The sequence below is a fragment of the Symphalangus syndactylus genome, chromosome 17, assembly GCF_028878055.3.
Source record: "Symphalangus syndactylus isolate Jambi chromosome 17, NHGRI_mSymSyn1-v2.1_pri, whole genome shotgun sequence".
In the NCBI taxonomy this organism is placed as follows: Eukaryota; Metazoa; Chordata; class Mammalia; order Primates; family Hylobatidae; genus Symphalangus; species Symphalangus syndactylus.
In genome coordinates this window covers 27,283,246-27,307,213 of record NC_072439.2, presented here as the reverse complement: position 1 = coordinate 27,307,213, position 23,968 = coordinate 27,283,246, and the positions used below count along the sequence as shown (strand labels likewise).

Sequence of the window (23,968 nt, the reverse complement as noted above, 5' to 3'; positions counted from 1 at the left end):
AAATACAGACGATTCTTTTAGAGTCTATCTTAACTTAGTGTTTATGTGTGGTGTGTGTGTAAGCATGTGTGTTTTCATTCGTTTGTACCTACTATGGGCTAGCCTCTAGAAGATACAATGAAAGGCAAAATACGCATCATTCTTACTATCGTGGGCATGAGGAAGTACCCATAATTACATAAATAAAGGCAAAATTTCTACAATGACATGTTACAAGGAGTGGTACATTCTGAGCTTCAATAGGTATTTGACTTGGCAAGTGAATTCCAGATGGGCTCTCCTGAGAAAGCAATAGTTTTCCTGAGATCTGTAGGGTAAGTAGGAGTTCATCAGGCAAGAGTAAGATGAAGTGTGGAGAGCCTTATAGTCAATGAGAGAATGTAAAAGAGACAGGAGAAGATTGAGGAAAAGAGATGGTGGACCCTAGCATGTTCAAAGGTCTAGAATGAAGAGAGTAAGAAAGAGTTTGATTATCGAAGAGATTAAGAGGTAGTGAAAGGCCAGATCATCCAGATCTTGTAGAATGTGTTAGGAGAAAGTTAGGAGGCTGGGCATGGTGGCTCATGCCTATAACCTCAACACTTCGGAAGGCTGAGGCAACAGGATAGCTTGAGCCCAGGAGTTTGAAACCAGCCTGAGAAATATAATGAGATCTCATCTCTACAAAAATTTTTTTAAAATAAATCATCCAAATGTGGTGGTGCACACCTGCAGTCCCAGCTACTCGGGAGGCTGAGGTGCAAGGCTTGCTTGAGCCTGGGATGTGGAGGTTGCTGCAGTTAGCCAAGATCGTGCCACTGCACTCAAGCCTGCGTGACAGAGTGAGACCCTGTCTCAAAAAAAAAAAAAAAGTTAGGATTTCATCCTAAGAACAATGAAAAAAACTACTGAATAGATTTTAATTCATGATTTGACATGATCAAATATGCACTTCAAAAAGATCACAAAGTGCGTATCTTAGTGTGTATGTAGAATGGAATGACAACAAGGAAGGATGACAGGATGTTGTTGGACTGGTTAGGAAGCTGTTGGTTGTGTATATCAGTGGTTCTCAAACAGGGCCCATTATACTCCCATAAGACATTTGGCAATTTTGGAGACATTTTTAGTTGTCATAACTGGGGAAGGTTGAGCATTACTGCCATCTGCGGAGGGTAGAGGCAAGGGTTGATGCTACACATCTTACAATGCAGCCTCCTATAACAAAGAATTATACAACCAGAAATGTCAATGGTACTAAGACTGAGAAACCCGGTTGCCTATTATACTACTTTCAGTTCTGATGGTAATGCTGGTGGTGGTAGAAAAAGTTGAACAGAGTACTTTTGTACATAGTTATGAGCATGTTGTACATATTATTTTATCTATTTTATTATTTTGTGTTTGGCATTTTTTAAACTTCTTTGTGTTAAAGCACAAGCATATTTACTCATTCCATAAGCATTTTTGTATGTTGTTCTTTTTGTGCACTTTTTTCTCCTTTTTTCCAAAAATATTTATGGTGTCTGATCCATTTTGCATGGTAGGGCTTGGTATATGTATTTTTAAATATTGGAATTTTTTTCATGTAAAATTTACGTACAGTGAAATGCACAAATTTTCACTGTGCATTTGCTAAGTTTTGACAAAATGAGCATCGTTTTTAGTACCTTCGTGATATTTCTCTTAAAAGCTAAGAACTAATGAGACTCCATCTCAAAAAAAAAAAATATATATATTTTTTTTTTGAGATGGAGTCTCATTCTTGTTGCCCAGGCTAGAGTGCAATGGCGTGATCTTGGATCACCCCAACCTCTGCCTCCCAGGTTCAAGCAATTCTCCTGCCTCAGCCTCCTGAGTAGCAGGAATTACAGACAGGCATGCGCCACCATGCCCGGCTAATTTTGTATTTTTAGTAGAAACGGGGTTTCTTCATGTTGGTCAGGCTGGTCTCAAACTCCTGACTTCAGGTGATCTGCCTGCCTCAGCCTCTCAAAGTGCTGGGATTACAGGCGTGAGCCATCACGCCCAGCCTAGATTTAGATTTTTTTTAAATGGAGACATAAGACAGTTAATGTCTTTCATAATTTTTTATAACTTTAAGAAATGATATTTGTTATTTTAGAATAAGTTTTATATTTTTAACATAACCACGTGCAATATATAATTATATCTACTCTTTTAAAGGGACCCCTTCTCTGACATAAAATATGTTAATAAAGAAATTGCAGGAGTTTTTCTCCCTAAATGGCATGGGATATTCTAAATCTGATATTAGGTCACCATTCTGTTTGGCAAATATAATGATTCATGAGACTTTTAAACTGCGATGGCAACAGGTAGAAGTATTTTAATTGTTTGACATTTTAAAATGTAATTTGTCAAAACTCTTTTAAACAGTTTACTTAAAATTCTGTGTTTTTATTGTATGTAAATTATACCTCAGTTGTTTTTTTTTTTTTGAGATGGAGTTTTGGAGTTTCACTCTTGTTGCCCAGGCTGGAGTGCAGTGGTGTGATCTCGGCTCACTGCAACCTCCGCCTCCTAGGTTCAAGCGATTCTCCTGCCTCAGCCTCTGAGTAGCTGGGATTACAGGTGCCCACCACCACCATGCCCAGCTAATTTTTTGTGTTTTTAGTAGAGACAGGGTTTCATCATGTTGGCCAGGCTGGTCTCGAACTCCTGACCTCCAGTGATCCACCTGCCTTGGCCTTCCAAAGTGCAGGGATTACAGATGTGAGGCACTGGGCCCGGCCCTCAATTTTTAGTAAAAAGAATATGGAGGGGAAAGATGCATATAACTAGGCAGGTGTTACAGTTTGTCCAGAGTAGGCAGATAGTACCTATTGTTTTATACCAGACCTACTTCAAGCTTTTCTATTAACCGACTGCTTTCCCAGGAATTTGGGGTTTATCCCTTTTTTAAAAAAATCTAATGATTTATCAGCTTTCCAAAATGAAAGTCCTTAAACCTTGATTATTTATTTTACATGTTTCATAGCCTACTTATGTTGTACTGCTTTGGAAAATATCAACTTTCCTAATTTTTTACATCATTTTAATGTAGGTATGTGGATAATGATCCATGTTATTAACAAAGCCAGTAGGCTTGTTTGCTGTAAGAAAAAGATCTGGCTGGATGTGGTGGCTCATGGCTATAATCCCAGCCATTTGGAAGGCTGAGGCAGGAGAATTGCTTGAACCCAGCCTGGGCAACATGGTGAAACCCTATCTCTACAAAAAAACACAAAAATTAGCCAAGTGTGGTGGTGTGCATCTGTAGTCCCAGCTACTCAGGAAGCTGAGTTGGGAGGATCGCTTGAGCCCAGGAGTTCAAGACCAGACTGGACAACGTAGCAAGATCCCATCGCTACAAAAAATAATTTAAAAATAAATTAGCCAGGCATGGTGGCATGTGCCTGTGATCCCAGCCACACTTGGGAGGCTGAGGTGGGAGAATCACTTGAGCTCAGTGAGCCATGATCATACCATATGACACTCTAGCCTGGGTAACAGAGTGTGATACCATCTCTTAAAAAAAAAAAAAAGAAATTCTGTAGCTCTAAAATAATTTAAATATGAAAACTAAAGTATAAAGTTAAGATTTATGAATGTGACATAGTTTATCTTAAATATTTAGCCAATAAAAAAACATGTATTATACTGTCCTGAGTTACGACTTTTCCAATGATTCTCTGGTTAAGAATGAGAACATTTTACTTAATCATTAATAAAGGTAGATGGATAGACTGAAGATGTTACTGAAATGCTTTTGTTTCAACCTCATTGATTTAATTTTCTGTTATCCTTTGGCAGAAGTTCAGGGAAATGGTATAAATATGTATAAGTATATACATATTTTGGGGTTTTTAAATTTTTTTTTATTTCAGTAGCTTTTGGGGTACAAGTGGTTATTGATTACATGGATGAATTTTATAGTGGTGAAGTCTGAGATTTTAGTGCACCCATCACCTACCTGAGTTTTGTTTTTAAGATTGAAACATTATTTGATATATCCATCATCCTCCTCTTGGTGCCCTTTGTTCCTATATCTGAAAAATTTTTTTACCGGATTTCTAGGTTGTGATAATTTTAATTCCCATTGTTAGTACCTTAGTACCTAGTCATATATTTTCCAGTTCTGTAGGATTTTAAGCAGAAAAATTTAGCAAATATGCTTTCAAGTGTCTAATATTAAGAGAAAATTCGATCACTTTTATGATAATAGTTTTTTTTTTCTCTTCCTAATATAGGAGATTTTTCAAGAGCTTGGGATGTTCTTCTTGACCATATACAGTCAGCAGCACTTAGCAAAAACAATGAAGTATCTCTGGCTGCTCTGAAAAGCTTCCAGGAAATTTTACAGATCGTGTCCCCTGTCAGAGACTCGGAGAAGCCTGAGACACCACCTGTAGTTAATGTACCTGTGCCTGTTCTTATAGGGCCTATATCAGGCATGAGCAGGCCATTTATAAGAACAGATTCCATTGGAGAAAGACTTGGAAGATATAGTAGCTCTGAGCCACCCCTTGTTACTGATGAGCTTGAAGATTTGAACCTATGGTGGGCTGCGTGGAATACCTGGTATAGAATTGGATCTGAAAGTACTAAGCCTCCTATTACTTTTGATAAACTAACTTTTATTCCTAGCCAACCTTTTCTTACAGCTTTAATTCAGATATTTCCAGCTCTCTACCAACACATAAAAACTGGTTTCAACATGGATGACTTGCAAAAGTTGGGAGTCATATTGCACAGTGCTATTTCAGTCCCAATAAGTTCAGATGCATCCCCTTTTATTCTTCCATCTTATACCGAAGCAGTTTTGACAAGTTTACAGGAAGCTGTACTTACAGCTTTAGATGTTCTCCAAAAGGTAATATAATTTTAGTGGCTAAGTAATAATGCATATAGTTCTCTGAAATTTTTTTATTTTGCTATATATTTGCAGGGATAAATTTTAGATCAAGATTGTTTTACATGTATACTTTGGGATAAACTGAGGATTGTCAAGATCTAGGTATTTTGAAAACTTGTGGTTTTCTGTTGTATTTTGAAAGGTAATTCATGTATGTTTTGAACCTTAAAGAAGCTGCCTGCATCCTAATGTTTCACCAGTATTTTTGGTTTGTCCATGCAAGTCTTCACAAGAGGATATAATATTTGGAATAAAAGTTTTAGTAAAGTACTTTTATAATTAGAAAATTAATAAGCTGTGGGATTATATTTTTTAATCTCTGCTTAAATTTAGTTCTGAAATTATTGAAAGCCTATATTAAAAAAAAGAAATTTATAAAATATTTTTCCTCATGGTTTTTAAAGAGATTTATTTTTACTATGTGTATTTTGTTATTGCAAAAAAAAACTATTCAGACAAACAGATCTAAAATTATGGAGCAAATTCAGATTAGCAAGCAAGCCTAGATCAAATTCAAAGTGTTTTTTAGTCTATCAAGAAAAATTGATAGCACAATTCACAGTCATCAAAATGCTAAGCAAAAAAATGCCAACTTAGTAGCCAGCCATTCCAACAAAGTAAAAACATTCTAATAAGATTGGAGTAGATCTAGATTCTGATCACACATGTTATCAGTAACCATTTGTGTAGTGTAAATTAGATTTCTGATTAACTGCATCTTACCCAACTGGAATGATAAAAATTTTCACAGTAAGAATTTCTACTCTACGATGATGCCTCTTAATTACCTCTGGAAGAAGTTTAGCTGAGCAGTAGTTCTTGAACTGTTGAACCCTAGTTGCGTTGTGCAGGAAATAAGAATCTGGCATTTAAAAAAATTCAGTGTAGGGGTATTGGTTTTCTACAATTGAACTCAAAATACCCATCTTTATTTTTAATGGGGAAGAAAAGTAATTACCCACCCTGTCCATTGGACATGCAAATAAGTTGCCTATAGACTTCAGGGGATGGAAGAGTTATCCTATCAGAAAAGAAAAGAAGACATAGGCCTTTTGAGATGCCCGTAATCTGGTACTCTCATTCAGATCTTTGATTCAGGTTTTTATATATGTGTACAGGATAAACAATAAACTTTTTTTTCCAGAAAAAAAATGTAAGTTTTACTTTTAAAAAACTCTGCTTTAGCAGTGAGAGGAAAAGTGGAATCATTTATCCCAACTACTAGTAATTTGTTCTGAGCTTTTAATAGCTTTGAAAACAGTCTGAAACTTTGGAAGGGTTATTGTTGTTCATTTATATTATTTTAAAATTATTATTAATGTTCACACTAGCCATTGTTGTGTTGTATGATTACCTAAATGATGTTTCATAGACCTTGAATGTGAGATTTTTAATGGGTTTCTAATATCTCCTAACAGAAAAATGTATATTTTATTATCAGAGTGTTTTTATATTTTCTTCCACAGATGTCAGAAAATGTTTGCACAAGCCAAATTTACTTGCTTTTGGACTTTATCCTTAAACTAATAGTTATCCAGCAAAACATTTTATTGATAGAAAGCTATTTTCTTTCCTAAAAGAAAAACTGATTTCTGATATCACGTTTTCTTTCTAAAGGGGAGCATTTATGTTGTTCTTCCTCAGGGCTTTTATATTGTTTAGGACTTCAAGTTCTCAGTCTTTGTTCTCAAATCACCAGTTCCCAGCCAAGTTGACTTACTTATATGTGCTAATTTATTTATTTATGTATTGCCAAGTTATTTTAGCATACGTAGAGGAACTGGGAATTTAATTATCTGCTTTCTGTATGTGCTGTACTGTAAGTCCTGAAGTCAGGAAACTGCATCTGTCTTATTTTTTGCTAAACTTCTTAGTCAGATGGCTGGATACCATATCTGCATTCATCACCGGGGCTGCCGGAGTTGCACTCCAGGAGACAACATCACATTGTATGTGAATGATGCCCTTGGAGTTGTGTAACAAAGCCCTGTCTTCTAAATAACATGGGCAAGTTTCTTAATCTTTCTATACTTCAGCTTCCTCATCTATAAAGTAAAAATAATAAATCTACAACTTTTTGCTTGTTAAGTGGGATATTTGTAAGGCACTTAGTGCCTGGCATGAGTTAAACATCCAGTAAATGTTAGCTGTTGTTATTTTCATCATCAGGTTCTCTAGCAAAGGCCTTAGTACGTGCCAGGCACTGAAAAGATTATTATTAAATGAGTTAGTAAGTGAAACCTTAAACAATATAAGAAATTAGGTGTTCAGTATTTTTTCTTGTCTTCAAATAGACAGCTTTCAAGGACTAATAGGAAATACTATCTAGATTGCTTATCAGTTCTTAGCTTTTGGACTAAAATTTGTTATCAGGTTTATTCTATAGATTTTTCTGATATTCAGACTTCAGAATACTGAAGAAAAGCCCATAAAAACTTTTTCTTAGATGGAGTTTGTTGTTAAAAAATTGTGGGTTCCAGCAAGGCACGGTGGCTCACGCCTGTAATCCCAGCACTTTGGGAGGCCGAGGTGGGCAGATCACGAGGTCAGGAGATGGAGACCATCCTGGCTAACACAGTGAAACCCCGTCTCTACTAAAAATACAAAAAATTAGCCGGGCGAGGTGGCGGGCGCCTGTAGTCCCAGCTACTCAGGAGGCTGAGGCAAGAGAATGACGTGAACCCCAGGGGTCAGAGCCTGCAGTGAGCTGAGATCGCAGCACTGCACTCCAGCCTGGGTGACAGCGAGACTCTGTCTCAAAAAAAAAAAAAAAAAAATTGTGGGTTCCAAATTATGCATTTTAAAGTCCCAAAATTGCTCTATACATCAATTGTAACACTATTAGTATGTTTTCTTATCATAAAGGAGCATTGAAAATCAAAATGCATAGTCAAGTCATTAATTTGTGTTAAGATTCTTACAAAGAAATTATAACACTTAGTTTTCTCAGGTACCCACATACGGTTTTTTGTTGTTGTTAGTCATTGAAAATAAAACAATTCACTTAGAGTAATTCAGTCTCTTTTTCCACAGTAATTACTGCTTGTTTACTTCTAAGAGTTAAGATCCAGCAAGAGGTTAATGAGGAGGAAAGTAGAACTATTACAAGCAGTCAGTAAAGAGAATTTTTAGAGTGTATAAATTTTACTATTCAAATTCTTCATTATTTCTGAGAAAAAAATATTGAGACATGGTATTAGATGTCTTTATACTACTTTCTTACATTATAATTATAGGACAATCAAACTTAGGTATGGGCAGCACTTACATAGCTACTTTATATCTCAGTGCAGTTTTATCTAAAAGTTCCATTATAGCTAAATGGCTACATCTCCTCTGAGGGAAAATAAAACTAATGTGTTATCTGATAAGCTAAAAGCCATGGAGTGCATAAAATAAATTTTGTACTTACTGTTTTTAAAGAAATTTTTTTAAAAAGTTAAATGGTTTGAATTTTGGTTTAATATTTTAAGAGTACCTACCCTCTCAGGCATAAAGTGATCATCCTTTTTGTCTTATAAAGCACAAGTATATTTTAGACACTTCATAAATAATATCATTAAATGTTTTTCTCACGGAGAAAAACAAAGACTTAAACAAGAAAATATGAAAAGAAAAAATAAATTTGTGGCTAGAAAAAAACGCGATTTAAGTATTTTCAACACATTTGAAATAATTAAAATCTGCAGTATCATCATATGCATTTTATTCTTTCTTCCTATCAAATTATTTGAAGTAAGAAACCTAGGGAAACTAGTTACTATTTATTAAAATGTTTTCTTATATTAAAATATTTTAATTTATTTTAAATCAAATCTATATATTTAGATACATTTTACATTAAATATACATAGCCCTGTCAAAAATTAATCCACATATTTCTTGTAGAAATAAATTTTCGTAGATGACTTATTTTCCCAACTGCAACACACATGATTGTTTGTTAAAGTTGGTGGACCAGGCATGGTGCAGAAATCAGATGTCATTTCAATGAACGGATATCACAGAATTTGAAGTCAGTGTCATCGTGGTCAGTCACGCATTCTTGATGGCCTACTGGCTGTATTACTGAACAAATGATCAGATTGTAGAACCTGAGGACTGCCTGGGACTTCACTTTGTTGGCCCTTTTTCTATTCTGTTAAGAAATAAATCACACTGTAAAAAAGAACATTTTTTAGCTGATTAACAATTTCAGCATATACTTTATTCTTTAGCAGTTTACAATAGTTTGTGTCCTTTAGGGCTTAGAAAAGATGGTATAATACATAAGATAAGACAGTTTTTAAGATTCTGTGGTTAAACAAATATATATACAGTAAAGAACTTAATGGAGTTCAGATTATGCATTCTAATGTTCTTATTTTGCTTTTATAGGCCATTTGTGTAGGACCAGAAAACATGCAGATAATGTATCCAGCTATATTTGACCAGTTGTTGGCATTTGTAGAATTTTCCTGTAAACCTCCACAGTATGGACAGCTAGAAACAAAGCACATTGCAAATGCAAAATATAATCAGGTAATTTACATAAATTTTATTTACTTTGTAAGATTTCATGGCTTATAAATACAGATAGTTTCACTTAAGATGGACTTTGATTATCTCAGAAAAGGATACTTTTCACCCACAAATATGTTTACACATGTCTGTTAGCAGTTAAAGCTGAACAGAAATATTGTTTGGGAAACTAGTTCTGTGTTCTTTTTCTTCTCATTTATGACTTTCCTCTTCCAACTGGTTTTTCAGAAAGTTTGGCCTTTCATATTACTCTCCAGTACATCTTTCTTGAAAAATATAAGTTCCTTTTTACTTCTTTCTTGGTTGCCCCATCCCAATACAAAACAGCTTCTAAATCCCTAACTTAAAACAGATACCTGCCATGCAAGATGAAGAAACTGTTTGTACTAAATAAGAAGTTGTACATTACTGGTGTGAAATTTAGTTGGATTTTATGTAAAATATTTTTATAGCCATACTTGGCAAATTTTAACTTTGTTTAAGTAAATTTTCTGAATGCATGCACATGCTGATTTTGTTCACTCAACATAAAAATTATAATTTTATATCGTCCAAAAGTAGTTTAAATGTGTATTAACTTTTCTCATTCTATTTGTCTTGCAACACAATGGAATCACAATAGATCCAACTATTTGCACCGGTGAGTTAAATTTCCTAAAATTGTCCTAACCTATTGGCAACAAATAAAGTACATCTTTCCCGGTTCTTGGTAGAATGCTCTATGTGCTTTTTCCAATAGTTTTAATTTTTGCCTGGCTGAAAATTATTTTTTTCATGAAGTACATATCTCTTTGAAAACTTTGCATGTAATATAATCTGACCTAAAACCAAGGCCTGAACTTTAAGACAAAGATACTTTCTCTTTGAAAACAATATGATTAATTTAATCTCGTTTATTTTTAACTGCATGTGAAAATATTACTTTCTAGGCGGAATGGGTAGCCTTGAATTATGTGCCGTTTGCTGAAAGGTCTTTAGAAGTAGTTGTGGATTTATATCAAAAAACAGCGTGTCACAAAGCAGTGGTGAATGAGAAAGTGCTCCAGAATATTATTAAGGTATCTTTTTTTCATTTCTACACTTTCATTAGATGGTGAGAACATTATTGAAATTATTCCTTAGGTAATACATTATCATTATATTGGGATAAATAGAAAATAAAATTTGTGTTATTTGTAATGACTTTTCTCCAATATTCATGAATTGTATTTAGCAAGCCATTTTTCTAAAAGTTCTTTTTAGTGAAAAATATTTTAACATAAATGTGCATTAAATTTGTTACAGTTCTTAATGAGAACACATGGACACAGGAAGGGGAGCATCACACACTGGGGCCTGTTGTGGGGTGGGAGGAGGGGGGAGGGATAGCATTGGGAGATATACCTAATGTAAATGACAAGTTAATGGGTGCAGCACACCAACATAGCACATGTATACATATGTAACAAACCTGCACGTTGTGTGCATGTACCCTAAAACTTAAAGTATAATAAAAAAAAAAAATTTGTTACAGTTCTTACATTTTCCCACATAACCCAGTGAGGGTGTTTCTTAGGACAATATTCCTCAAGATTCAAGGTTGATGAGCATTCAGGGAGAAATTCACAATGCAGCCCATAAACTTAACTGAACATGCATGCTGACTTTTTAAAAGCCACTTTTTCAGTATATGGACAGCCATTTAAAAGATTCTTGTTGATTGTGTTCCATTCCTCAAAGGCTTATTTCTTGTTTTTCCCTCTGTTTTGAAGGACTAGCCCTAAACCTTGTTCTTCCTCTAGCATGTGGATGTACCTTATATTGATTGTATAAATACCAGACCAACTTGAGCTGTCTTCTCTCAAGACTCATCTGTCCCCACCTTTCTTCATTGGTGATTATTTTCATTTTTCTTTCAGCCATCTTATACAAGGATTATTAAGCCTTGGATACTACAAGAATTTTCTCTCAACTGTACTTACTACTCAAATTGTCATCCTCTTTCAGCTTTCCTTTATTTCCATATCCCTTAAACAGTTAGTGGCCTTCGCCTAGTCACCACTCACTCTTCGCCTATTGTGTGTTGGCTTACGTCCATATTGCTCTACAGAAACTGCTTTCTTAAAGTTACAAAAGACCATATCTTCACATCCTCAGTCCTTCCCTAATGATTTATCTTCCCTATAGCATGGTACTGGCCTTCTGAAACCTGAGCCTTCTGAAAGCTCTTTCTTCCCTTGACTTTTATGATACTTTTCTCTCCTCACTGCTTACCTTACCAAAACTATCCTCTCTCTTTATTTATTGAGCATATTTTTAAAGCATCTTTCTACAAGGTACTAGCAATTTTAAAATGAATAAAATGATTCTTACATTTAATAATTCAATATAGAGAGTAAAGAAAGGGAAACAAGTAATACTACAGTATGTTAAGTGCTAGGTAAAGACCATAGTGGAGGCTTTGCATTCAGATAGCCTGACTTCAAATAGTCCACTGTTACTGGCTTACTGCTTTATGACTTTTGGCAAATTGACCTATCTGAGCGTGTTTCTCGTCTTTAAAAGAAGGATAATACCAGTACTACTTACATGTCTTACCTATAATAAGAGAATCCATTGAGATACAGCATTTAATGATGCTTGCCAAGTAGTCAGTGCTGAATAAAAATTGAGTTCCTCTGAAGGACAAAAAACTAAGTCAACTGCTGAGGGGATTTGAGCAAGAATTAACAGAGATGACACTTGAAAGAGTTAAGAGTTAGGTTAAAAAAGGGGAGGCAGGTATTATAGGTAAATTAAGCCGTGTAAAAGATCATGGTATATTTTTAAGAAATGTTTAGAAATTTAGTTCAGGACCTGGGATATGTCTGAAAAGATAACTGTTGGTCATCTAAGCCATCATAAGATCGGACTTTATTCTTTAACCATTGAAGGATTAAACACTAAAAAGTAATATGAATCAGTTTGTGTATTTTTTTTTTTTTTTTTTTAGAGACAGAGTTTTATTCTGTCACCCAGGCAGGAGTGGAGTGGCATAATTATAGCTTACTGCAGCCTCAAGCTCCTGATCTCACGTGATCATCCTGCCTCAGCCTCCCAAGTCGCTGGGACTACAGGTGGACACCACCACCCCCAGCTGATTTTTAAATTTTTTATAGAGACTGGATCTTGCTATGTTGCCCAGGCTGGTCTCAAACTCCTGGCCTCAGGCAGTCCTCTAACCTCCTTCTCCCAAAGCACTAGGATTGTAGGTGTGAGCCACTGTGCCTGGCCTCAGTTTATATATATGTATACATTTTTTTTCTTTTTTTTGAGACAAGAGTCTTGCTCTGTTGCCTGGGCTGGAGTGTGGTGGCTCGGTCACTGCAGTCTCCACCTCCCGGGTTCAAGCAATTCTCCTGCCTCAGCCCCCTGAGTAGCTGGGAATACAGGCGCACACCACCACGCCTGGCTAATTTTTGTATTTTTAGTAGAGATGGGGTTTCACCCTGTTGGCTAGGCAGGTTTTGAACTCTTGACCTCTAGTGATCCGCCCACCTCAGCCTCCCAAAGTGCTGGGATTAAAGGCATGAACCACCATGCCTAGCCACTCCGTTTGTATTTGTAAAGGAGTTAAGTGATCTCTTTTCTATAATCCCATTTCATTGATGCCACTTACCACATTGTTTTGTGGTTAATTGAACAAGGCTCTTTCTCCAAAATTGTGAACCTTGTGGTGGCAGGCAGTTACTGAGCACATACAGTATACCACTTCCTGTTTAGATGTGTAAACATTTGTAAAAATAAAATGTGTAAATTGAATGGATCCGCTATGCTTAATGTTTTTCTTGATTTTAATAAAATATCAATTGCAGTAGCAAACCATACTTTTATCTTAGCTTGAGTTATAAAATGTAAACTCAAAATGGCCCTATATCACTTAGTATTCTTTTGGTTGCAAATGACATACACTCAGGCTCTGACTACCTTTAACAATAAAGGGAACTTTTGGGCATGCTTAATTGGAAAATTCAAAGATAGAGGAAGGGCATTATGACTGGCTGATCCAGTGGTTCAGCAGTATCATCAAAAACCACATTTCTTTCTCCAGAAAGTTCTGCTAAGAATTGACCATATCGTTTCTCTTCATAGCCGTAGGCCAGTAACAGAATTATATGTCCAATAGGAAGAGAGAGAGTGTGTATGTTCCTGCATACACACATTCACACACTTCTTCTTCTTAAGTTCCTAAAATTAATTTTTAGTGGATCAGCTTTGGTCCCATACCCACTCTTGAACCAATGATTATGGCCAGGGAAATTGATTAGATTCATTGGCTTAATCAACTCATCATCTGTTTGCCTGAATTCCCAAACTGGAATTAGAGACAGTTCCTCCCAAAGCACATGGATTATATGGAGGTGGAAAGAGGGGAAGGGGATAAATAGATTCTGGGTGTGCTAATTATCTGTTAATGAAGGCACATTTCATGCTAATATGTAATGGTTAATATGTATACTGTATGAGTATTCAGTAATAATTCGTGTGGAAGATGATGATATTTGGTTTTATATCCTTGAAATACGAAAATTTTTCTACTCTTAGAGCCGAATTTTTACGTAAAAGCAGAATTTTTACTCTAATGCAAATTGCCTGACAGTATGCCAAAACGGTTTGTCAATGGTGCTTTGTGTTAGTTCATTATGATGTTTTGGTTGATCTAGTGTTCTAATGGCAAGATAGAACTGTGATCAGAGAAATTCATTCTGAACCACCAAATTAGTTCTTTTAATAAATAAAAGCCACCTGTCTCAAAAGTTGATCAGTTGAAAAGTCACTATACTTAGTCACTATATATCTGGTCACTGTATATAAACGCTCTACTCCCATACCCCTCAATGGTCAAATCTTAAATTATCAGTTTTACTGAACTATTTGGAGAAGGAAAAAAGTACACAAAAATAGAAGGAAAAAAGTACACAAAAATATTAGAGTAGGATATAAAATTCGAATAATTTTACAGATGGAACATACACCTTCAAAGTATTGACATTTTATGTTGTGTTTACTCTTCCCTCACCATTAGTGGGAAAATACAGTCATGTACTGCTTAAGGACCGAGATACGTTCTGAGAGATGCATCATTAGGCCATTTCATCATTGTCTGAACATCATAGTGTACTTACACAAACCTAGATGGTATAGCCTACTTCACACCTATGCTATATGGTCTAACCTATATATGTGGCAGATGACTGCATAAGCAATATTGACCCTTTGTGTATGGGATATCCACATCAGCCAAATTATTTTTTGCTGGAATAACTATGGCAGAATTTTCTTTTTCTTTTTTTTTTTTGAGACAGAGTCTCACTCTTGCCAGGCTGGAGTACAGTGGCGTGATCTCGGCTCACTGCAACCTCTGCCTCCCAGGTTCAAGCAATTCTTTGCCTCAGCCTCCCAAGTAGCTGGGACTATAGGCAAGTGCCACCAGGCCCAGCTAATTTTTGTATTTTTAGTAGAGATGAGGTTTCACCATGTTGGCCCAGATGGTCTTGATCTCTTGACCTTGTGATCCACCCACCTTGGCCTCCCAAAGTGCTGCGATTACAGGCGTGAGCCACCGCGCTTGGCCAGAATTTTCTAATTCCAAAACATCAGGTTAAGAAAAGGTACAGAATTGTGTTTCCTGCTCTTAACTTTTCAGATAATATCCCTATTATTGATGATGAAAAACTGAGGTTCAAAAACGTTATTTATTTAGGCTCATTGTTTATAAGATAGAGATAGGATTTAAAAGTTTATCTTTCCAGGCAGTATTTGAGGACCACGTCTGAGAATTGGCCTTTCTGCGAAATAACATCCTTTTTTAAATGAAAATACCATCCTTTTTAAGATTAAAATACCTGTGCAATTTTTTTTCTCTCCTGTAGTTTTTCTTAATTAAAATTGTGTGTGTACATTTTAATTAATGCTTATATTAAACTGTCTTTATTTTCAGACTCTTAGGGTTCCTCTCAGTTTGAAGTATTCCTGCCCTTCTGAAAGCACATGGAAACTAGCAGTATCCTCTCTCCTCAGAGTTCTTTCTATTGGGCTACCTGTTGCCCGGCAGCATGCTTCTTCTGGAAAATTTGACAGTATGTGGCCAGAACTAGCCAATACTTTTGAAGACTTTCTCTTTACTAAAAGGTCAGCTCATTCATTTTTAAAATTAAGACAAGAAGTGGCACGTTGTATCTTCAGTTGCTCTAAAAATAGTTGTCTTTATTCATTAACAAAGTAATTGATTATAAAGGTTGCTAGATTGTATTAAAAACACACCTGGATTAGCCATTTATCCATTGGGTACATTATCCATGAACAATGGAGATTTTTGCTTTTTGTATTTTTGCTTATAAGACAGGAATATTATATATAAAACAATACAAATGCATCATATTTAAGAATTTTAACCTAATAAAACTAAGAAGATTCATTTTTTAATTTGATGCCTATTGGGCATTACAAGAGAAAAACAATGTTGGAAAATCAGTGTATTACCAGAATAAATAGAATGAGTGGCAATATAATGATCAGCTCTTTAAGATGTTTAGATTTGTCAAAGATTAACAATTTTCATTGTATGGTATCTAATTTAAAGCTTGTATTTAGGATGCTATTTTGACCCCTCACTGAACTACTTACTGTAGGATGACTGGAACACAGACTACATTTTTTGAATGAAGAATTTGCTGAGGTCCATATAGAGCTGTGCTATTCAGTACAGTAGCAATTGCTAGTTACAAATGACTAATTAAAACCAAACTTTAAATAAAATTAAAATTTTCTTCAGTCTCTCTAGGCATGTTTTAAGTACTCATTGCCACGGGTGACTAGCAGCTGCCACACTGGGTAGAGCAGATTATTGGACATTTCCATCATCACAGAAAGTTGTGTTGGGCAGGACAGGTCTAAAGCGTGCCCTTTTGCTAAATGTGGACTTGTCTGTAATAGCTGTAGTAGCCAGGCAGTGCTTAATCCTTCTAGCACAAGTAATTATCCTTTGTGTTACATTGGTGAAATTCTTTTCTGAGACAGAGCCTGCTCTGTTGCCCAGACCCAAGTGCAGCGGTGTGATCACAGCTCACTGCAGCCTTGACCTCCCAGGCTCAAGCAATCCTGTCACCTCAGCCTCCTGAGTAGCTGGGACCACAAGTGCACACCACCACACCTGGCTAATTTTAAAATTTTTTGTAGAGATGGAGGGTCTCACTGTGTTGCCTAGGTGTCTTGAACTAACTCCTGGGCTCAAGTGATCCTCCCACTTCGGCTTCACAAAGTGCTGGGATTACAGGCATGAGCCACTGTGCCTGGCCAATTTTTTAAATGTTTGTATCCATCAATCATTTTTTGATATTGTAGAATGATACCGTGTACTGCTAAATAACCATTTAACATTATTAGTTTGAAGCCACTTAAATTATGGATTTGATGTACTTGAAGAAAAAAACTATATTGGCATATGGATAATGATTGAGTCCACAACAGAATGAATTAACTGAAAAAAATTTTCTTTACTATTCTAATATGGTTTAGTTATTCAGTAAAGAAAATTTCTAGGGTGCAGCAGATTAACTTGCATTTCCCCTGTAAAAGTTTGTCTTATATTTCAGAATTTAAAATAATAATAGGTGATCCTAATTTCTGTCTTGGAAGTGGTCAGACTTTGTTTTGTATTTTATATATTTTTCACTTCTACAAATGTTATTGATACCAATGTAAGCATACTCTGTTTCTGAAGGAAAAATTATAGGCACTCATAAACACTATATTCAAACAAATAATGTTTTCATCTTTAAAATAACTGAAAATTTGAGTTCCTTCATAGACATAAGAGCCTGAGTCACTGTTAATTTGTATCAAGCACATAGGTTGAGAAATTTAAATTTTTCCTTTTGTTTTCTAATTGTCTATATATGCTTAATGCCCCATTAACAAATTGAATAAGCTTTCAGATCAGCTTTTTTTTTTTTTTTTTTTTTTTTGCAGTGAGTAAAACATCTTTAAGTATTGCTTTCCCTAGCAAGGTGTGGTGACACATCTGTAATCCCAGCTACTTTGAGAGGCTGAGGTGGGAGGATTGCTGAAGCCCAGGAGTTCAAATCCAGCCTGAGCAACACAGCAAGATCCTGTCTATAAAAATAAAGTTTTTCTATGTAAAATAATAATATTTTATATAATTTTGTATCAATGCAGTTGTGGTATAATTTCATTTAAAATTTTAGCTCTAAATTTGGAGGTTTTTGTTTGCTTGTTTTTGTTTTTCTTGAGAGTTTTTCTGCCATCTTCCTCATTCTTGAATTTCTTATTAAATTATTCTTCACTTTCTAGACTTTATTTTTATTTTATTAAATCCCGTTTTCTGAAGAGTTTTTTAGTATGGAAAAGTGGACACTGGAACCAAAGGCCAAATAATAGTATTTTACATAATTTTGTATCAATGCAGTTGTAGTATAATTTCATTTAAAATATTTTGCCTGATTATGGCTCTACTTACCTTAAAGGTTTGAATATGTTTGGTGTGTTGGAAAATACATTACTTAAGAAGCAGCCAGCATAGTGGATAAGAGCATTGGCTTGGCAACCACACTACCTGGATTCAAATCCCAGTAGTACTACTTTGTACTACTTTTTAGACAAGTTATTAAACCTTTCAGTGACTCATTTTTCCTTATCTGTTAAATGTCAATAATAATGCTCCCTAACTTATAGGGTTATTGTGAGGATTAAATCACTTAAAATGAGTGAATGCTTAGAATAGTACCTGGCATGTAAGTACTTTAAAATGCTTGTTTCCACTATTATTGTCATTAATGTTTTTTCTTTCTTTTAGAAAAGGTGACATTATCCATATTAATTCCCATGAAACAACTATTATTTTAAACCAAAATTCTAAAGGCCAAAACTCTAAATGACTGAGACTTGGAAATTTAGCTCTAAATTTGGAGGGTTTTGTTTGTTTGTTTTTGTTTTTCTTGAGACAGTGTCTCGCTCTGTCACCCAGGCTGGAGTGAAGTCGCATGTTCATGGCTCACTGCAGCCTTGAGCTCCTGGCCTCAAGTGATTCTCCCACCTCAGCCTCCCTTGTAGCTCGGACTATAGGCGTGCACCACCACACCCAGCTAATTTTTGTATTTTTTTGTAGAGATGGGATTTTGCCATGTTGCCCAGGCTTGGAGTTATTTTTAATGGCTAAAAAATAATAAAGCTTCTAAATTCGGCTCCCAAGTAACACAGAATCAGTATTCTAAGTTATGGTTATTCTAGTTACAGATTTAAGCTTTCTACTCCATGGAGTAGTTGATGAACACCCTAGATTGAGAGTCAGGAGACCTGTGACCCGGTCCTGACTTGCTGTCTACTTTCTATTGATCGTGAGCTGGTCCTTTCCCATCACTAGGCATTATTTGCTTTATTTGAAAGACAAAAAGAAGGCCAACCGGAGTATGTAATCCCAGCATTTTGTGAGGCCAAGTTGGGAGGATTGCTTGGGCCCAGGAGTTCAAGACCAGCCTGGGCAACATAGTGAGACTCCGCCTCTACAAAAAAATTTAAAAATTAGCCAGATGTGGTGGCATGTGCCTGTAGTCCCAGCTACTTGGGATGCTGAGGTGGGATGATCGCTTGAGCCCAGGAGGTTGAGATTGCAGTGAGCTGTGACTATGCCACTGCACTCCAGCCTGGACAACAGAGTGAGACCCTGTCTCAACAAAGAAAGATGAAAAGTTATTTGTTGGAGTAATTGTAAAAGTCCATGAATGTTTAATCAGTCTTTTTAACTTACAGCTTATATTGGATAAAGCCAGTTTAGTTTTTGTTTCATAGTTCAAAAATACTTTAAGGCTCAAATTGAAAGCTTTTATTGGTCAGTTGATACTAAAAGTGCAGTGTTAAGAGAACTTAAAAACCGTGCACATTTTCACAGTTTCATAACAGGTTTTCTCTTTGTTTTTGTTTTCTAAATAATTGATAACTTTGGAGGTCATAAACTTAGATTTTAAACTTTACTTAATGCCACGTATGTACTGTGTTCTATAGCTGAAGTTTATCAGTAGTATTTGAACAGTAGGAAGATTGTTTTGGAAAGTTGCTTAGAATAGCAAGATTTAACGAATTTAAATAAGACTAATACTTGATTATTTTTTATACTGGTACCTTTATAAATCCTTTAACCTAATTAATACATACTCTAAGACTTTAAGAATAAACATATCTCTGTCTGTAATATTCCTCAACCTTTTTGATCTGCAAGATGCTTTGGCAAGGGAATACAATAACACAGAAAATACAAATAAAATCAACTAGCAGAAAAGAAAGCCTTTGCATGTCATTGAGGGCTATAAGTAAACAGTTTAAGAGAAAGAAAAAGACAACGTTGAAAAACGCAAGGACTGCAATTTGGTAGACACTTGAAATCTATTTTCTAATAGTTTCACTTTAGCCAACTTTGAGTACCAAAACATGGTATTTATAAAGGAGACACAATGGGTGAGTGCGAAGTTATACAATCTGTGGACCTTACATTAAAAATCACAAAGTACTGTGCAAAAGAATTGAAAACACATGTTCACACAAAAACTTGTACACTAATGTTCATAGCAGTGTTATTCATAGTAGCAAAAAAGTGAAAATAACCCAAATGTTTATCAACTGACGTATAGACAAATTGAATGTAATATATTCATACAGTGGAACATTATTCAGCCATACAAAAGAATGAAGTGCTAATGCATGCTCAAACATGGATGAACATTTACAACATAATGCTAAGTGGAAGAAACCAGACACAAAAGGCTATATATTGTATGATCTTGTTTATGGGATATATCCAGAGTAACAAATCCATAGAGACAGAGTAGATTTATGGTTCCCAGGAGTTGGGGGGAAGGGAGATGAGGGAGAGTGACTGCTAATGGGTACAGATTTTTTCCGGGTGGGGGGCGGGTGACCAAAATGTTCTGGAATTAGAAATGGTGATGGTTGTACAACTTTATGAATATACTAAGGAACACTAAATTGTATATTTTAAAAGGGTGAGTTTTATAATATGCAGATTATATTGCAACAAAAATTTTAATATGTCATACAGAGAGAACTGACAAAATACAAATAACACTTTATCAGTTTGAAGGCTCTTTTTTATTTTAAATAAAGATTCATGAAAGTAAATTTTTAAAGATTACTGTAGTTTTCAAATTTAAGGGATTTAAGATCTTACATGGCTTATTTGTAACCTGCAGTATTGACCATTGACCCTTATAATTTATAGGTAAATTCTGTTAATCAGCATTTTTAAAAGCTCAGTCGATGTTTTTGATATGTTTGCTAGTTAGAAATTAAATAACTATTAGTTGTCCAGTTTTTAGTTTTGTATGCTACTCTCTTCCCTCATCATATGATATTTTAAAAATCTAGTTCAGGGTTTCTGATATATGATCCAAATAGTATTAATATCATTAATGTGTTGAAATAAACACACTAATACACCTTAGCACACAGTATACACACTGAAAGTATTAATATTGTTAGTGTGTATATTTCTATAAACACTAATAATATGGAAATATACACACTAATAATATTATTTTATTATTTTTGCCTCTTCATTTTTTGTTGATAATCAACTCATCCTTAGTTACCTCCACCATCATCACAAATCTTTTAATATTACTAAACCCTTACCTTCCTTGGTTATAAATTAAAATTAAACACAACTTTTGTCTCTAGAGATATAGATATAGTCTGTAAAGCTGCTTTGATGGCAGCGATTGTGAAATTCCTCTGATTGGTTCAGGTTTGGGTAAATTTCTTTCAGTTTTTTTCCTCTGTTTCCTACTACCAATTTATAGTTAGCTTAGGACTTGGACACCAGAATCTAAGTTCCATGAGAAATGGACTGAGTCTGTGTTGTTCACAGCTAGATCTTGAACACCCAAGAATATAATACCTCATGCAAAGTAGTTGGTACTCAGTAGATATTTGTTGAATGGAAAATGTCCAAATCAATGAAACCACAGTCTGATGCCCATATATTCCTATATACAAAATTGTATATTAATATACAGAAGTGTATATTAAACCTAAATGTTCTAATACTATTTTTACATCTACAACATAAAAAAGAATAATGTAGGCTCAAATATCAGATAAATCTAGGTTTAGATTGTGGCCTCATCATTTACTTAAAGTGTGTTCTCGGGCATATTAGTAGGCATTCTAAGTTTCAGTTCCCTCTTCTGTTGATTATATAATAATTACTACATGGAATTGCTATGGGAGATTAATACAAATAAAGCTCATAGTACTGTGGCTATCTTAACTTTTTAGCTGTCATTATTCTAACAGTTATTACTATCCTATTCTCAACTGTTTTTAAATAGTATCTTGCTGTTTTTTAACTATGTCTATTTTACTGTTCACTCTTATGAGCCACAAAGTTTGGAATCCACCTTGGTTCTCAGAACTATTGATTTTCTTTGTTCTTGTTGAAACAATTTTCTGCTTTAGAAAATCTGCATCAGTCTTCTCCTTTACAGATTTTCCTTCTTTATTGTAAAGATCTTTAATCCATTGTATTTATTACAAATTAATGATTAATGGACTGTCTCTGAGTGAATAATTCAGCAGCTGAACTAAGGCTGTCTTAAATAACCACCAATATAAGTGAATTCAGGTAACACCACAATGGTAACTTTTGCTCTGCTGCAGATGGTAGCTTTACCTTTCGTTGTTTTTTCATTCATAATATTGAAAGAAGTTTAGTTCTACAGATTTTATTTAGTTCAAGATGGACCTAGTGTTTTTGTAGTTAAGAGTATCATGTTTGTAATTAGCTTAGTCATTTAAACTAATGACTTTAATTTACAATATTACTCTTTTAAATAAATAATAATGCCCCAACCTGGGTTGGAAGACATAATTTTTTGACATTTGAATACTGTTTGTCTATTTTGTTTGTATTTGCAGGGAATATTTTATCTTTAAAAATCAAGTGTTTTTTTTTTTTTTTTAGCATACCTCCAGATAATCTCTCTATTCAAGAGTTTCAAAGAAATGAAAATATTGATGTCGAGGTAAGGAGGCTATTTAAAATGTTTTCCTGTGACCATTTTTGAAACCAAATAGTAAAAATGTTTGAACTATACAGTTGCTGAAAGAATAAAGTAGTAGGTTAAGATTGAAACTGAAAGCATTAAAACTCTTACAGGTTAAACGTTGATGTTTAAAGGACTGGCATTTTAAAAGTGACTTCCTTAGATTTGTTACAGTCTTGTGCTTTGTGCATATTGTCCCAATACTTAGTTTTGTTCATTTAATAAGTTTAAAAAGAGTTTATTCAATGAAATAAATCCATCAGTCAGGAGGCATATATTTGAGAGCTTACTCTGCAGTTTGACATAACAGATGTTTCTGGTTCAAATTAATCAGTAAGTTGCTTGAATTTTTCAATTTGTAATCAGCTATATATACAGCCTGTGGAATTCTTAAAGCAAACAGTGTTTTTTAAAGAATATATTTTGAGGCTGGGAACTGTGACTCATACTTGTAATCCTAGTGCTTTGAGAGGCTGAGGCAGGAGGATTGCTTGAGACCAGGAGTTTGAGACCAGCCTAGGCAATATAGCAAGACACCATCTCTACAAAAAAAAAAAAGTTTTTTAAGTTAATTGGGCATGGTGGTTCACACCTGTAGTCTTAGTTACTCCGGAGCCTGAAGTGAGAGGATCACTTGAGCTCAGGAGTTGGAGGCTGCAGTGAGCTACAACTGTACCACTGTGCTTCAGCCTGGGCAACAGAGCAAGACCCTGTCTCTAAAAAAAAAAAAGTAAAAAAAATAAGTAAAAAAATAAGAAATATATTTTGAGGATTATAAATGAAATTTAAATAAGCAGTTCTGTGGTTGTGGATTTTTTTGTTTATGGTAGGGTTTTGGAGGTTTTTTTCCTTTAAGTGGGATAGAGGAACTTTTAAGTAAATAAAATCAATTGCATTACTTTAAAATATACATTTGGCCGGGCGTGGTGGCTCACACCTGTAATCTCAGCACTTTGGGAATTGGAGGCAGGCGGATCATGAGGTCAGGAGATCGAGACCATCCTGGTTAACATGGTGAAACCCCGTCTGTACTAAAAAGAAAAAATACAAAAAAAAATTAGCCAGGTGTGGTGGTAGGCCCCTGTAGTCCCAGCTACTTGGGAGGCTGAGGCAGGAGAATGGCGTGAGCCCAGGAGGCGGAGCTTGCAGTGAGCCGAGATCACGCCACTGCACTCCAGCCTGGGTGACAGAGCAAGACTCCATTTCAGAATAAATAAATAAATAAAATATACATTTAAAATGCATAGGCATTATCATATGGAAACAAAATATTGCCTTTTGTGCCATTACTGTGTTAAAGCTCCTGTGGATTTTAAAGGGCAAAATAACATACTACATGTTAGAGATAAACTATTTGACAAAATGAATATAACTTTAATTTCTCTTACAGCTGATAGTTTTTGGTTATAAAAAGTGATTTAAATCTTAATCCTATTTTGAATATTTTAATTCTAAC

At 35.0% G+C, this 23,968-nt stretch overlaps 1 protein-coding gene across 10 annotated transcripts in view; it reads left to right on the top strand.

Annotated features, from left to right (window-relative positions):
- The window catches only part of MON2 (MON2 homolog, regulator of endosome-to-Golgi trafficking), a 135,221-nt gene that overhangs the window by 97,107 nt on the left and 14,146 nt on the right, over nt 1-23,968 (top strand). For 5 of the 10 annotated variants that reach the window (XM_055251066.2, XM_055251072.2, XM_063621235.1 and 2 more), the window contains 6 exons: nt 4,233-4,855; nt 9,275-9,418; nt 10,041-10,058; nt 10,348-10,476; nt 15,378-15,568; nt 22,431-22,491. In XM_055251066.2, coding sequence (XP_055107041.1) covers nt 4,233-4,855; nt 9,275-9,418; nt 10,041-10,058; nt 10,348-10,476; nt 15,378-15,568; nt 22,431-22,491 — 1,166 coding nt within the window. Of the gene's footprint in view, nt 1-4,232; nt 4,856-9,274; nt 9,419-10,040; nt 10,059-10,347; nt 10,477-15,377; nt 15,569-17,407; nt 20,943-22,430; nt 22,492-23,968 lie in introns of those variants that run through there. The other 5 variants (XM_055251068.2, XM_055251067.2, XM_063621236.1 and 2 more) reach the window with 3 other exon arrangements.